Consider the following 16,892-nt stretch of genomic DNA (forward strand, 5'->3'; position numbering starts at 1 on the left):
TATAACTTCATGAATTAAATATTTTTAATCTTGAAAATGTTTCTCTTTATATTTTTTGTGTGACTCCGGAATGAGCACGGATAATCCGCGCACGGATAATCGAGAGTGTACTGTACTTGCATTGATTAATGCTTTTATTTTTTCTTCAGAAACCTAAACAGGTGTAGTGCATATTCATGTTTTTTAATCGAAATTTTGTAAACCAGTTTTGACACTGGTGTATTGTCAATACATCTTCTCAATACACATCGGCTCATTTAATTTTTTCTTTGCTTAAACAGCATTTTTAACTTTTTGATAGTAAAAAAGTAAAACATGCCGATAATGCTGAATTATATATATAAAACTATAATATATAAAACTATAATATATAAAATTATATATTAATGATATTCGAAAGGCGACCCACCCAAAACTACAGAATAGAATCAAATCAAACTCGTTCCAGTATCAACTTTCAAAATTTATTTATAATGATTATACGACTTAAGTGTAAAGTTGATGGTGAAAAAATATAATTTAGTACTCAATTCGAAAAAAAAAAAAACGAAATTACTTTCCGAAGAGCCCAGTAATTACCATATTTGAGGTCACCCCACTAAACTATTAAGACTAGCATTTAACCAATCGTTAGAACAAAAGTTGTTCAGGTTGATATGCTTTTTTTTTTTTTAATTATTATTTTGCAAACGGTACAATTATCTTTCGGCTAAAAATAAAACTAATGTTTACAGTTGTTTTCTCCTTGAAACGAGAAAAATTTCCCTTAAATGTGTTTAGTTTTTAAATGTGTAAGATATTCATACCCAATATAGAAGCAAATGTAATACAAATGCTCGTATTCAATTCAACATGGACACTCCGAAAAATTAATTTTATCAGAAGAAAATGAATGGAATTTAACTTATTTTTAAGATTTATTTCCATTTATTCATTCACTCAGGTGCCAAAATATATTGAAAATATTTCGCATATTCTATTCTATACATTGGTCATTTAACGATATTTCCAGAAAGAAATCTTTTTCGAGTTTTAATACCAATTATTCGTTAACGAATTCAGGGAAAGAAATGATTTGTATATGAAACTAAATTATTTGTCTTAATATTTTACTCACATACCTACGAAATAAAACCTAATAAAATTTTTCAAAGCTGGTAATGACATGCATTTTTTTTTCAGACAAAATATTTTTGGAGTTCCTTATTTAAGTAATTAATTTGTCTTACTACAGTAAAAAAATACAATAATTAACAGCATTATTCAATTCTTTTAAAATCAAATTGAACTTCTTATTATCAATTTTTTATAATTTATGGTCATGAAATGCAGCACGAACACCGCAGTCTTTTTCTCCTTTTTATGGGTAAAATCTTCCAAACTATAATTTATAAAATTTGCACCTATTCTCAGTTATTTAGATCTAACAATTATTGTTAAATTTTTGAATATGAATGAAAAAGAAATTTTTCTTAAAACAAATTTATTCGGATTTTATATTTTAGCACAAATATAGTTCCGACCAATTAACAGACATTTCATAACATTTAACATTTCATAATTAGCAACTATTGTGCTGTTTTTTATTATATAATTGAGAAACGCCAAAATATTTTTGTTTGTAATTAGAGCTTTACTATATCTCATTTTATCACGACTATTCTATTTTATCAGCATTTTATTTTTTAATCACCTATGCAGTTTAAAAAAAAAAAAGAACTAACCTTAAATGACATAACTGTTTGTTATTTTATCTTTATCCTTTTTAAATTCTTATCCCGGAACTATTTTAAATCATTAATACGAGAATAACTCTCATTATAAGCATTCATTTTTTAGTTACAGTTTAGAATTAGCCCTGAATGACATTCGTTATTATCTTTATTTTATATAAACATTCAGATTACGTATTGGAAGTTAAGATAACTTTTATCGAACAATGCAGAGAATCGACGACCACATTAAGAGATGACGTTATTTTAATTGTAAAAAAGTTATCGATTTTAATTAAAGGCATGAAAGAAACATATATTCTCACTACAAGTAGTGAAACTTATACTGTAATCGCTACTCTAAGTGACGGAATTAAGGTGTGTGATTGGGAGTTGCATTGACTAATTGAAGATTGAGATGAAAACAGGACAATGAAAATGACAGTTGAAGAGGAAAACTGGATCATAATTATAATAAAACTTTTAATTATTAGTATTTGTAGAGCTCGAGATACAAAAATTATATTTTATCCATAAAAAGACTTAATACGACTCTAAGTTAAATAATAAATTTTGTATAATAATAAGGAGTGGCAAAGGAAGATAAATCCCCCATGACCAGCCTAATCGAAAGCCAAATTAAAAAGCGATTGAATTGTTCCCAACGGACAGTTGGGAGCATAGGAAGAGATCCAAGATTGGCAATTTATAGAAAGATAACCAAAAACAAAGGCAATTCATATTAATTTGAAAATAATTTGGTGAAAGAAAATCGCCTAAGAGACTGTGAGAATTAGCATAACCATGTAACTGAAACATTTTTGTGGTAAGAAATAAAGAGTTAAAAATTTATAAATAGATTTTTGTTTTCAATTGAGTCGTGACAGTGAATGAATGAGTCTTACATTTGCATTGAAATAAAAAGTTAGCTGTTACATTGATTCTTAAGAAAAGGATAAAATATTTTATAATTGCTTTTTATAAATTATAATAAAAATTAAATAATTGGTTTAGTTTAATTAGAATTCGGTTAAGAATTATTAAAAAAAATAAGTTTAAGAAATTTTAAAAGCTGAGAAATATGTAATGTTTATTGTGGCATCACAGCTACTGTTTTTCGTAGTTAGTAGTGCAGTGTGCTACTTTTTTTTAAATTTTATTTATTTTTTATTTCTTGTTCATGTAAACATGAGTGAATAATTCTTAATTACTCCCTAACATTTAATGTAAGCCAATTTTAACTCAAAACCATTAGGTATAAATTTATTTCTCCAGCAAAATTTGTGTCCGTAAAGCAGTGAAGTAGTTACTACAATTCCAAAGTAGTTTGTAGTCACAACATTTTTGAAGAAAAAAAATAGTTGTTGTAGTTAATTACATTTGTAACAAAATAGTTGTACTAAACTGCAAAAATAATGTATTTTTTCCGACATCTGCCTACATATGCGAGATACGAGAAATCAAGCTTGAATTTCATCACATATTTAGCGACTCGTGCAGTTTACAGTTAAAACTAGCCATGTGTCATTATATGAAGCATTTATTTTATCACCATTTTCTTTTTAGTCGCCGAGATAAAATGAGAGAATTTATCAGTAAGTAGCATTAAAAATGTTCATCATTTGATTCCTAAACTGCAGTTCAATAGAAGGGAATGAACTGTGTCACTAAGACAAAGATAGTTGCAAAATAAAAAAATAAAATGGGTGAAAAGAAAATACACAGCTGCTAAAACCTTCGCAAGATGTGACAAAAATAGAAAGACAAAAAATCTTACGTACTATAATCTTACGTAATCCTGATCGAGCAAAAACAAAAGTTTTCTATAATTGAAAAACACTAATAAACTAAATTTAGATTTCAGTTTTTTAGATTAGTATTTCAGTCAAAAAATTTTATAAAAATTTTTATGCACCACCTTCATTTTCCAAAAAGCCTTACAAATTTGAAATTTCTTAAAAAACAACAAAATTTTGAAAATTCAGAAAATTTCCAAAAGTTTAAGGTTTAAAATAAACTACCTCACAAAAGTTACATTAAATGAAGTATTGCTAGTAAACTTTTTTCAGAATTTTTCCGCTTTATTTTCCTTACCTAAAAAACAGCAGTAAAATGTACAAAATTTACGAAAAAAAAATTTTAAATTTTGTGAGATTTCAAAAAATTATCAGATGAAAATAAACCATCTCGCAAACGATGAGTACAAACGTGTGACATATTTTTCATGAATAGTTTCGAAATTTTTATACTTCATTTTTCTTTTTTCCTCAGTATCAAACAATGAAGTTTTTATTTATTTTTAACTACTACTGTAAAAGTAAAAGAAAAGAAGACAAGAAAAACCAATGAGTTTGTCACAGGATTTCAGAAGCAGCCTTAATGATTGATTGACAATCGATATTAATCCACATCGGAGAATATACTTTCATATAAAAGATGTTAATTCTATTAAGTGGGTCGATGGACCTCAGCTATTTATGTAAACACAAAAAACTCTGAGCCGTAGCGAATCATCTTGCATTCGAAAGTTTTCCAGGGCTTAATGGTTGGGTGGACACTTACCGGAAGAAAGCGTCTGGTTTATATTCCATAAATATTTGTGTGATCTGTCCTGAGATGGCATATTCTCTCATTTCTGGCTAATGTACTTTTATCGGTTGAAAACTAAGAAATTTAAGGTTTTCGCAGTTGACCAAATTCTTGCTGTATTTACAAACAAGAAACTGTTCAACCGTGAACACTGTAACGTATTTCTCAACAAACATACAGACAAACGTGGTAATAAACAAAAACAATTTATTTAAACATAAAAAAAATTTAAAAAAACACAAATTTTCATTCATGACTCTATAGCAGAGAGGAGAGGATCTCCTACAACTTACCATCTTAAAAATCACTGTCTGACTGACTATCACGCATGCGCAGTTCGTTTCTGTTCAGTTGTGGTTAGGGAGAAATTACAACACCTTCAAGTTGTTAATTTTCAACCGATAGAAAGAGATTTGCCAGAGATGGAAGAATACGAGATTTACGATTTCAGATATTTATTAAAAATAAATCGGGAGCTTTCTTTCATTAAGTATCAGCTAAATCTGGCATCATTAAGCTTCGAGAAACCTTCGAACGCAAGAGTTTTTTGAGTTTACATAAATAGCTGAGATCCATGGACCCATTTAATAGAATTAGCATCTTTTATTATGAAAGTATATTCTCCGATGTGGATTTATATCGAACGTGAATCAATCATATTAAGGTTGCTTCTGCGATCCCAAGGCAAACTCATTGGTTTTTTCATGTTTTCTTTTCTTTTACACTTACAGAATTATTTAAAAAGAAAAAGGGGAAAAAAATACTTCCGTGTTTTGGTACTAAGGAAAAAAGAAAATGAAGCAGAATAATTTCGATCATGGGGAATATTTCAGTAACTATACAACGTTTCAGAGAGAGAGTTTATTTTCATCTGATAATTTTTTTCAAAAATCTTTTAATTTTATTATTTTTTTCGTAAATTTTTAAAATTTACTGTGCTACAGGAAATGAAAATATTGGAGAAAAATTATGAAAAATTTCATTAACAATGCTTCATTAAATATACAACTTTTTAAAAGTAAATTGTTTTTAACCATAAACTTTTGAAAGTTTCTAAAAAAGTAAATGCTTTTGTGGAGATGGGGAATAAAAATTATTAAAAAATTCAGTGCTTATGCTAGACTTTTTGGGAGTTTCAGTTAGTAAAAACCTAATTATTTTTTTTTTTTTTACTTCACTCTATTACATACATCTGAAGTTGTGCACGTGATGTTTAAGAACTGTCTTTCTACAAAATATATGTCAGGACCAGGATAGCCTGGTTGGTAGGGCACTGGGCCCATGTCTAAAAAGCCTTGGGTTCGATCCCCGCCTGCCGAAGACTCCCCGTGTCGTAAATGGTGACTGATGCGCGTTAAATCTTTCGGGGTCACAAAGTCCTCCCAGTTCCCATAACAAACCAACACCCCTGGGGATACTGATCCAGGAGTTTCCTTCTTTTCTGGATTCGGTTCAAAATTACAAGGCTACGGAGTTGAACATTGGTAGTCGTAAACAAAGAACTGGGTCGGCTGTTCAACGACGATTACGAAAAAAATTTAAATCAGATTTAGAAAAATACATGATTATTTCCAACTTCTTTAACAATTTTTTTTAGTGCAACATCAAACTTCGGAAAAAGATAGTTTCATTAAATCCAATGTGATAAACAATTCTTATCGAAAGGGATTCATAGCCTTATTTTCCAACTACTCAATAAAACGTACTTCAGTGGTGAGTTTCGTCAGAAGGGTGAAATGTACAGAATACTTGTCAAGAGTCATTTTGAAGCAACACATCACTTCTCATTCAATCAAAGAGAACTACAGTGGAGAAAAATTTTCGACTTTAAGATGCTCTTTAAGTAGTCCCATTATTTAAAAAGATTGATTCATATTTTCTGCTTTAAATTCCATGGTGTGTAAAAATCATTTTTATGTACTTGCAAAATAGTTTTCAAAACGGTATCTCTGGAAGAAACTCATTAGGAAATACGCTAATTATTTATTTATAAGGTCTGTCTCTAATTAATAGTTTTATGCTTTTAAGGATTATTTAAAACTTAAGTCAAATAATTTAAGATTTTTTTACATCTCTCATAAACAAAAACGTAAAATTATATAATGCTAGATTCACCCAACTTTAATCGTGCAATTCTAAGAAACTTTAAAGTTTTGATCGAGTTTCATATAGTGATTACCTAGTAGAGTTAGTCAACAATTGGCGGTCGATTTCACTAATTTTGAAGTAAAATTATGCCAGTTCTTTACAATGCGAATGTTTAACTCATACCTAGGACATAAATTTATTTTCTTTCATTTTAAATGAGCAAAATTTTGAAATTTTAATTGAGATGCTTTATTTTTAATTTAATGGAGTTTATTATATATCAATTATTATGCTCACTTATGTTATTAAATATCATTTATCATATTCGATGGAGTTTTACTCACTATTGATAGACAAAAAGAAACGTGGCTTTTTAAAAAGTAAAGGATAAAAGTGCTATTTTTTTTCTCTTTCATGAAAAAAATAGAGATCTTGATGAAGTATGAATAAAATGTAAAAATACAAACTAGTTAAATGAGATTTTAAGTACACGAAGATATAAAATAATAAAAGATTTTAAATAAGAAAAAGAAGTGTTTTTTTCCCCAATATTTACTGTACTTTTTATCCTCAGCTAGTAACAAAAGTACAAATAGAAGTTTGCACTTCCATCACTTGTAGCAAAAATACTCATACAGTTACAAATTAAGAATGCAAAAAGAACACGCTTTTGAAATGATTAAAATTGTTATAACTCTTTCCCGTATGCTACTGTTCCAAAACATTAAGGTATTCTTCAACTGATAGAAAATAGTTGTAATGGTAACATCGCAATAGACTTTTCAAATAGGAGAGTGCTTCAATTACTTTCAACTTTGAAATTATAATTAGCCATTAAACAACAAATATTTTTAATAAACGTCTATCTTTAAAGAATTGAAATAAATGAAATTTCAGTTTTAATAGCTACTCAAAACTCGGAATTCCGATCAAATCTTTTAATCGAATTCAGCTGGTCTAGTTCGAGGCGATCAATGTCTCTAACATGATCTTGCAGATAAAATTTTTTTAAATGTTCACTTCAATGGCAAATGTTTTTGATGAAAATTCATCATTTCAGTGCCAGCAAAAAAAAATTAATGCTTCTATTGGTTTTGACCTTGTCAAAAGTGTAACATTTGTTTCAAATCATGTTTATTGTGAATTTTTTAAAAATATAAAATTGCATTGTTGTATTTAATGAAAAATGGTGGTCTCATTAATTTCTCTATAAGTTTTTATTGCTAATTTACTTGGTACATATGGTATAGATAGGCTTCCAGCACTGAAAGTTCGTATTTTTAACTAATCTCTTAAATTTAGGTATACAAGGTCGCTTCGGTTTATTTATACGAGGTATTTATTTTATTTATTTATTTTTTAATTATGGTGTGCCAAAACTTTAGTTCCTTGCATAACTATCCGTAGTGTAATACAGAATAAAATGAATGTTTTTATTTCCATTGATCTCGTCAGAATTTCTTTTTCTAAATATTTTCTAATATGTAATAATAAATTTGTCAGGATTTCCCCGGATGCCCCTTATTGGCGCATGGTAAGGTTAAATTAAATTATTTTTCCAAATACTGTATATAATTTGTTTTACATATGTAAGAAGATAAAATTCAGTGCCAGCGATATAAAGTTTAGATAAAACATAATTAATGAAAATCATGCATAAAATCTACCCAAGTACTTTAATACGAAGTTAAGTCTCAGGTGTTAATAATATTAAAGAAAAATAAAGATAAATTACTATCCACTGTCAAAGTTATTTTTGATTTGAGTTGTAGTATAGACTTCTTTATTTTTGAATTACACTTCTTCGGTGCCCTATGGATAAAGGAATAAACAATTCATTCTTTTAAATTAAGCAAGATAATTTCTCATGCATTTCATAGCCTAATTTTAAATTACAATTTAGAATTGCATAAATGTTAGCCCCAGATTTCAAAGTTTTCTTCAAATAAGCATAAACCAGAATCCCGTTCTTTCTTTATAATAATAAAAATAATCTAACTAATTTATACTCAATTTCTTGAATATTTCATAAGAATTAATGCAATTGAAATAAAATAAACCAATAATACTTTGTATTGCATTCTTGTAGTTATGAAATGTTTAAATACCTCGAAACCTTTATAAGATTAAATTCAATCATAAATCATTTTCAGTGATCATATAAACACCATTGATATGTCTAAACTATGAATCCTTTGTGATATTTATAATTTCATATTTAATACAACACAAAAATAATGAGAATTACGCTCTGTTTAACATACTAATGAAATCATTATAATATTCTAATAATTACATTATAAGGAACCTTGCAAGTATTTTTAATATAAGATTGCAATACTAATTTCATTGCATCGTAAACTAGAAATCGTTTTCTAGTGAAGAAATAAAGCAAGAAAAAAATCTGTATGAAAGGAACGTTAAATTTCTGATGTAGAATTCATGGCAATATTTCCATGAGCAATATTAATGAGAAATAAATTTTTAGAAAAAAATTAAATTTTTTTTATCAACATTATATAGTGCGCGTTTTTATTTTTTTCTAAGAAATATTTAAAAAAGACCTAAAACTTGGCTCGTCTTTTTTCCACCCAGAAATATGCTGGAAAGATCAATTTTAAAGCCAATACTCACCAAATAAAAGGGTCATCATATCGGCTATCGCCAAATTGAAGAGGTAGCAGTTTGTAGCCGTCTGCATATACTGATTTCGACCGATCACAACACATGTACAAACATTGCCCACAATTCCAGAAAGGAATATAAGAGAATAAACTACTGTTAAAGGAATGAGCCAGTTCAGGGCCAATCTTTTGGGTCCAAGACTTTTCGTCACATAGTCTTCTATATCTATAGAATCCACCAAAGTTTCGTTCCACGCACTCATATTAAATGGCATTTCAATCGCCCATTGCTTAACATATTAGGACACAACTCCAATCACCCATTGCTGAACAATTTTAGATGAAGAGAATCAGGTCCCGTTTCGAAACTTGTCGTGTAAAGCACTGTAGAAAAACAATTTAGACGGTTTTTTAATCCATTTGATGTTAAGCATGGTGATGTGACCTTTTGAATCACTGTGTGGAAGGGCAGGGAAGAATTATCGAAAGGCTCGCAAGACATTTAATCGCTGAAGAGACGGATTCAATTTCAAAAAAGCACTTTAGAAAGGCAGAGAGACTGTATGGATGCGGATTAGTTTGAGGATGGTAAGGCAGCTTTCAAGGAATGAATGAAAAAGGGAATGTAAAAAAGAAGGCAGCGCGGTTTCAGAAAGGCAAGAAGCTAAAGGCAATTCCTATTCAATATGGATAAATATGTTCCGAAGCACAGTTCATCCTATTGCGTAGACGATTTTTATAAGACAATCATTTAAGCCCTGTTTGGTCTGTGTTCAATATTCACAGAACAGCCAAATTAATTTTAATTAAAATCATATTTAATTTAAAACATATCCAAATACATTCTTAATTTGAATTTTGATGGTAGATTCTATTACGATTTTGATGATCAAATCTTTTTTTTAAATATAAATGATGATTCCTATTTCAATCTTTATGAGCGTACACGCACTGCATACTTGTGAGGCACAATTATTATTCACAAAATATTTTCCTGTGTGTATCCTGTATGCTTGAACACAATTGTAATCCTGTTTACACCGGATATCACAGTTGACTTTTCAAGTAGCTTCCAGTGTTTAAATGGGAATGACACCAATCTTTATTTATCCCATGGTGAATCCGCCGAATAGTCCATAGCCGATGCCAATTTTTCGCGAATAAATTTTGTTGCAGTTGCTTCTCTATCTAAATGTTACCTGAGGGAACATCAGAAGATTTTCCTGTGAAAGTTTTTTGTTTTTTTATTCGTGTCGCTGGCATTCGGCATGGTAGGTATCATCCGACCACCGCAGAATGAAATTCCACTTAAGTTGGGGTCGCCCAGGGTGTGGGAGGGAAGGTCGACTGCAGCGCCAAGATCGATGGAAAGAATGAATGAATGGCAGAGCTCCCATTGGCCATCATTCAGATCCTTTTCCTTCGTCGTGCCCCGAAATCTCTCTTCTTTTCCGGCACGAGTTAGATCAACGTCCCATATATATATATATATTTTATTTTTATTTTGGGACAGAAGAAATTGTATCATTCTTTTGAACTAATTTTCCTCATCCATGCCAGAGGATGCGCATCTTTTAAAACAAGATAAGAACTTTTTCTTCTCCATCATCAGTGAAGTTCCGAACACATTAGAATAATTTTTTTTCTCTCTCTCGATATTATAATAGATTGGATAAGACGGAAAATAAATGAATTGATTGAAATTAGAGTTTTACAGACCCTGGCTGAATTATTAGACGAACTATAAGATTCTAATTAAAATCTTAAAAGTAAGGTGGTTGATTTCATTTATTTATTTTTTTTTTTTTATGAATTCCTACTTTACACCCAGCAATATTCGGCTTTATTGTTTTTACACGGTTGAAACCGGTTTGAACTTGTTTATGCTCGTGTATCAATTGGATAACATTGTATTGCAATACGCTGAAAATAAATACAAATAGTAAGTGTATTAAAAATATCCGAAATAGAATTCCATTACATGTATGTTTAAATTTAAAAGTGTTGCTTATAAACTCGTGCAAAGCATGTCATTTTTAAAAAACTACTGTTCGTCGAATAATTTGATCTAATTATTATAATATACTAATATAATATCGGAGAAAATAAATATTCTATATTTATATAATATATCGTCTGATTTATCCAATCGTCGAATTTATATTATATATATCGTCTGATTTTACCCATCGATAAACGAACGTAAACTGGCTACAGCTTAACTTCTATATGGTTCTATATTCTTCTATATGGCGAAGCATATAGAAGAACATTTTATTTCCTTTCACATCGTTTCATATTCATAATTTTCTCCGTGATTTTAAAGGATTTATTACAAGATTATTATTTATGCAAATTAAAAAAATGTTTTTAAACAGTAAACAAAAACGAAATAAAGAAGGTTTTTTTTTCAAGTTTATTTTACAATCGGCATTTCCAAAACTTGACTCTCAGTTATTTCTTGATTAACATGTAAAGCATTTTCTAAATTTATGTGAATAAGGTTTCATTGGAATCAAGTATAAACAGAGACTTTCCATTCATCGTTTCTGAAACAAAATTGCTAAAATAAGTTTTTATACTTCTCACGATCTATACACAATTGTTGAGACAAAATGATGAAAATTTTTTTTAAAAAATTATAGAAATATGTAAAAAAAATAAAAATAATAAATTTGGAAATACGAAATAAGTATAAATTTTAAATGCAAAAAAAAAATTGGTACTGATTACAGAATGTTAAAATGTGAAATTTTTTTTAACTTTCAACATATATTAAAAAAAATAATTGCTTAGAAAGAATAATTATAAAATGATTGATTAGAAAAACGATTACAAAATGATTGATTGGAAAAAACGATTATGAAATGATTGTGCAGAAAAAATGATTAAAAATGATTGCGTGGAAAAAATGATTACGAAATGATTACTTCGAAAAAATGATTGCTAAGAAAAAATGAATGCAAAATGATTGCTTAGAAGAAATTATCACGAAATGATTGCTTAGGAAAAATAATTACAAAATGATTGCTTGGAAAATAGCAAACCACTTTTGAGCAAAAAACACTGTTTTTTTTAATCCTTATTATAAAANAAAAAATTATTACAAAATGAATGCTTAGAAAAAATAATTACAAAATGATTGCTTAGAAGAAATTATCACGAAATGATTGCTTAGAAAAAATTATTACAAAATGAATGCTTAGAAAAAATAATTACAAAATGATTGCTTAGAAAAAATAATTACAAAATGATTGCTTAGAAGAAATTATCACGAAATGATTGCTTAGAAAAAATTAATACAAAATGAATGCTTAGAAAAAATAATTACAAAATGATTGCTTAGAAGAAATTATCACGAAATGATTGCTTAGAAAAAATTATTACAAAATGAATGCTTAGAAAAAATAATTACAAAATGATTGCTTAGAAGAAAGCAAACCACTTTTGAGCAAAAAACACTGTTTTTTTTAATCCTTATTATAAAAATTCAAATAATTAAAACATGGTTTTCAATAATAACCCTTTCCCTTTTCCGAAAGAACTCATTTTAAATATGTTATTTAGTCTTAACCATTGAACTAAAGTTACGAAATTATCCATAGAAACGTATTTCTCTAAATAAGCATATTTTTCGAGCGTTTCAAATTGTTGACTTCCAAAGTATAGAATATAATTCGCAGCAAATCTAAAAAGCAACATTCCAATAAGAGATGGTTGAGCCTCTTATTGAATTTTTATGTATTTCGCTCAAACTATTGAAGAAAATCAAAAAGTTTTTGCACGCATGCATGAAACTCGTTTATCTAGATATATTTTATACATTATCTCTCTCTGACTCTGTCTATATATACACCGAAGAGCCATTACATTATGACCACCCTCCATCTATAACAATGGGCTCGCCCAGGTTTTCATGGTTTCTCGCCCAGGAACAATGTTTTCATGGGGCACATTAGGACCCATAATCCTCATAGAACAATCCCTGACGTCTGTAAGCTACTTGAACATAGTTGCAGACCAGGTTCACCCATTCATGGCAACAGTTTTTCCTGCGGGGGATGGTGTTTACCAACAGGATAATGCACCATGTCATAAGGGTCGAATCGTCATGGATTGGTTCGAGGAACATTCCAGTGACTTTCAAGTCATGTCTTGGCCCCCAAATTCACCTGACCTTAATCCAATAGAGCATTTGTGGTCCTACTTGGAAAACCAAATTCGTGCTGCCACGCTACCCCCTCGCAATGTGAGGGAATTGCAGGACCAGTTGGTGAGCGCTTGGTACCAGATACCTCAGACTACCTATCAGCACCTTGTGGAATCAATGCCACGGCGGGTGCTAGCAGTTTTGGGGGCTAAAGGTGGTCCTACATGTTATTAGCAGAGTGGTCATAATGTAATGGCTCTTCGGTGTATGTATATCTATATATATATATATACATACACCGAAGAGCCACCGAACACCGGTATGTTTTGGTTCGGGTATGTTTTTTTTTAACATACACCGAAGAGCCACCGAAGAGCATTACTGTTCATATATATATATATATATATATATAAACAGTAATGATTTTCTTTTAATCAAAAGCTTGATATGTTGTTGTTGATGTGTGCCTATTAAGGCAAGGGGTGTGATTGCTCTCGTTTTCCAGTGGCGCCATCTCTGGCCAAGAATTTGACTTCTGCCACACCCATACGTCACGCCTGTTTATAGGGCGGACCCATTCATACATCCATTCATTCATTCACATATCGATATTTTGACCTGAATCAGAGAACGATAAATCTCCAATTAAAGCCAACCCTCAAAGGTATTGATTTGTTATGGGAACATGGAGGGCTTTGCGACTCTACAGATTTAACGTGCATCAGTCACCATTTTACTTCTTCTGTGGTTCATTCGGGTGTCTTCGACCGACGGGGTTCGAACCCATGAACTCTCGGATATGTGCCCAGCACCCTACCGACCAGGCTATCCCGGCCCTAAAAACTTGATATGAAATTGTCAAATTGTTCACGGAAAAAAAAATTCGACTTTAATGTTAGATCGTTTAGGACAGCGGTTCTTAACCTATGGGTCGCGAAGCATATTTCTAGGGTCGCGCTGAGTCGAACCAAAAAAGTTAGTAATACACCAAATAATAAGTAATACCAACACCTCCTAGAAGAAGTCATTGTGGCTTACTCAGCCTAATTTTGACTTTCTTTTGGGTCGCGACATGAACATATTTCCCAAATTTGAGTCGCGGCTTAAAAAGGTTAAGAACCACTGGTTTAGGAGATGTTCCGTCCCCCCTTTTCTTTAGCTCACAAAGGGATCGTTCAGTTCTTACGTAAGCATGCTTTAGCCAATTTTAATCTTCGTCCGCCTTTTCAGTATAAGAAAATGAAAATAACAAACCCGTACCATGCTTACCTAAGAATGTCTTTTTTGTTTTTAGCTTAAACTTTGAAATTTGATTTACGGTAATTTTGAGATTTACATTTTGAGATTAAATTCGAACAAACCGCGTAACATTGCTTAAAAGAAAACTTATGTTTCAATTCATGTTATAAAAATTTGTGTAGAATATTCCATATATCCTTTTCTAACCCCAAACGTAACTTTTATTCTTATATCTAAATTTTTCAAATTTAAAAATATTTTACTTTAGTTTTTTCCAAATGTAAATTTTTCCCTAACATTCTGTAAATAAAGCTTATTTTTTTAAAATTTAAAATAAAAATTGAAAGGAATGTGTATTTAATGTCATACGTAAGCGTTGATTATGCCTTACTTCCTCCTTATCTGCAAAAATAAGCTAGGTGCTTACATTATACTTGAACGATTCCTAATTTGTACTTAAGATTTTGTAGCGGCTTACTATACCTTTTGATAGATGAAGGTTGACATCTCTTATATACTAGTGATTCGATAGTTAATATTTATAGTGGTAGTTACGCCACAATTTTTTTTTGAATAAGTAGATTATATGCTAATTTTATTTTTATAAATTCATAGTTTCATTAGATTACTTATAATGTTTATTAATACAGTCAAACTCCACTATAATGAACCTTCAAGGGTCCGAAATTTCGGTTCACTTTGCTATATCCGTTCCGCAAACAATTTTAATTCATCTTTCTATACTCCCCACCCCCTTTTATTACACATTATTTAAATAAATGACCCATGAAATGAAATACAAAAATGACTGAAAAATAATACATAGTGTAACAAAAATTGTGTGAACTTGCTTTTGCTTATTACTCTTCGCCTTGCGTACAAAATAAATTAGTAATCTTTAGCAACATCAGATAGGGAAACACTTCCCGACTCTCCGATAATTTTTCCTGAATTTTTGTTATTTTGCTTTTTGAACCTGTCTAACCAGCCATTCGAGCACATAAAAGTTGTCTCACCAAATCGCTTGGCAAATTCATCTGCTTTGACTTCAAACATTTGTCCAGGACGATTGCGTCTTCTTTGAATGCTGGACCCATTGAATAATGCTATTCGATAAAGAAACAAACAAGAAAAAAATGCTTATTGCTACATTCCATGCAATATATGGTTTTTAAAAATCGGCATATGTATTTACTTTGAAATAGAAATCTCAAAATTATTACAAAAAAATGAAGAAAATAAATCAGTCTAAGACAGAAAAAAGTTCATAATATCTTGTTTTGGTTCACTAGTTCCACAAAAAATAACATTTTACGTGTGTAGCAAGGCCCGGGAGTTCACTATAAACCGTGTTCACTATAGCGGGGTTTGACGGCATTTAATATTTTTTATCCACAATCCAAATAAAATAGATAAAGGAAGAAAAGATTCACGTCATAAAGAAATCCATTCTAGGTCATCTAAATAAATAAACAGCACGCAAAATCGTTTCTATGTCCGTGCTTTGGATAGTGTCATATAAGACAGCTAACAAATTACGGAATATGCTCCGATGACCATAAAGTAACGTTAATGCGATCTATTTTTAGCTTTATTCACCCCACTATAAAAAACAAATTACTTTTACACAACTTTAAGAACATACATTGCAATGAGGAAAGCATACTTTTAATCATGTTCCACAATTAATCCTCTTCTCAACTATATCTCACATTCACTACCTCTACCCTACAATAAAAGGAGATATTTTCAGTTTTTGACATTTTTTCAAAATTTCTCGAGAAATATTTAAAGAATAATTTTATAACCTTAGAGTTGTTAAGGTCACGCGATTTCTTATGATGATCTATACATTTTAAAGCTTTCAGAGGTTTAAGGGACCGACCACAAATTGCGAACGAAATCAAGAATTTTTTGGCTGCCCTATACAGAAAATATAGCAATAAGCTTGCAATTTGCATCGATTACTTGAATGTTATTTGCAATAATTGCGAAAAATTTCGTAATTTCAGGATAAATGCTTATGGAAATATAGACTTTTTTTTATTAAAAAAGAAGAAAAAAATGTTTTGCCTTACGTTTTTTTTCTTGCTACAATTCAATAAAATTAGACAAAATTTAGACATTTTTTATTTAATAACAAAATTATCATTTTAAAAATTTGAAAAAGAATTCGCTAAAAATGGCACAAGATATGACTATTTAAAGTAATTTTTTCATACTGGGAAGCGAGGAAAAGATCATAATTTTGTAGGGAATTGTGACTAATTAAGAAAATCAGATTTAAATCTGCAAATTTAAAAGCTCTAGAAATTGTGGGGAAAAAAACATTAAAAGATTTAGATAATTGATTGCTACTAAGTAATTAAGTCTACCTGAAAATATAACCTAATCTTCTGTTCGGTAAAGTCAGCACTAGAAGCGAACGATTTTATTTAAATAAATGATAAGAAATGTATTGTTTGTCTACGGCAAGAACGGTAATTTTGA

General features: G+C 29.9%; 1 protein-coding gene and 1 long non-coding RNA gene across 3 annotated transcripts in view; both read right to left on the bottom strand.

Annotated features, from left to right (window-relative positions):
- Nucleotides 1-10,423, bottom strand: part of LOC107452907 (neuropeptides capa receptor-like) — a 55,683-nt gene extending 45,260 nt beyond the window's left edge. The window contains exon 1 of the mRNA XM_043052874.2: nt 9,024-10,423. Coding sequence (XP_042908808.1) covers nt 9,024-9,288 — 265 coding nt within the window. The 5' untranslated portion in view covers nt 9,289-10,423. The remainder of the gene's footprint in view (nt 1-9,023) is intronic.
- A 988-nt stretch (nt 10,424-11,411) lies between these two features.
- LOC107452909 (uncharacterized) overlaps nt 11,412-16,892 on the bottom strand; it is a 37,460-nt gene continuing 31,979 nt past the window's right edge. The window contains exons 3-5 of one of the 2 annotated variants that reach the window (XR_011636681.1): nt 16,069-16,130; nt 15,419-15,508; nt 11,412-11,562 (exon numbers count right to left, since the gene is read on the bottom strand). This is a non-coding gene — a long non-coding RNA (uncharacterized lncRNA). The remainder of the gene's footprint in view (nt 11,563-15,418; nt 15,509-16,068; nt 16,131-16,892) is intronic. The other variant, XR_006226390.2, reaches the window with a different exon arrangement.

Source organism: Parasteatoda tepidariorum, chromosome 4 (genome assembly GCF_043381705.1).
Source record: "Parasteatoda tepidariorum isolate YZ-2023 chromosome 4, CAS_Ptep_4.0, whole genome shotgun sequence".
NCBI lineage: Eukaryota > Metazoa > Arthropoda > Arachnida > Araneae > Theridiidae > Parasteatoda > Parasteatoda tepidariorum.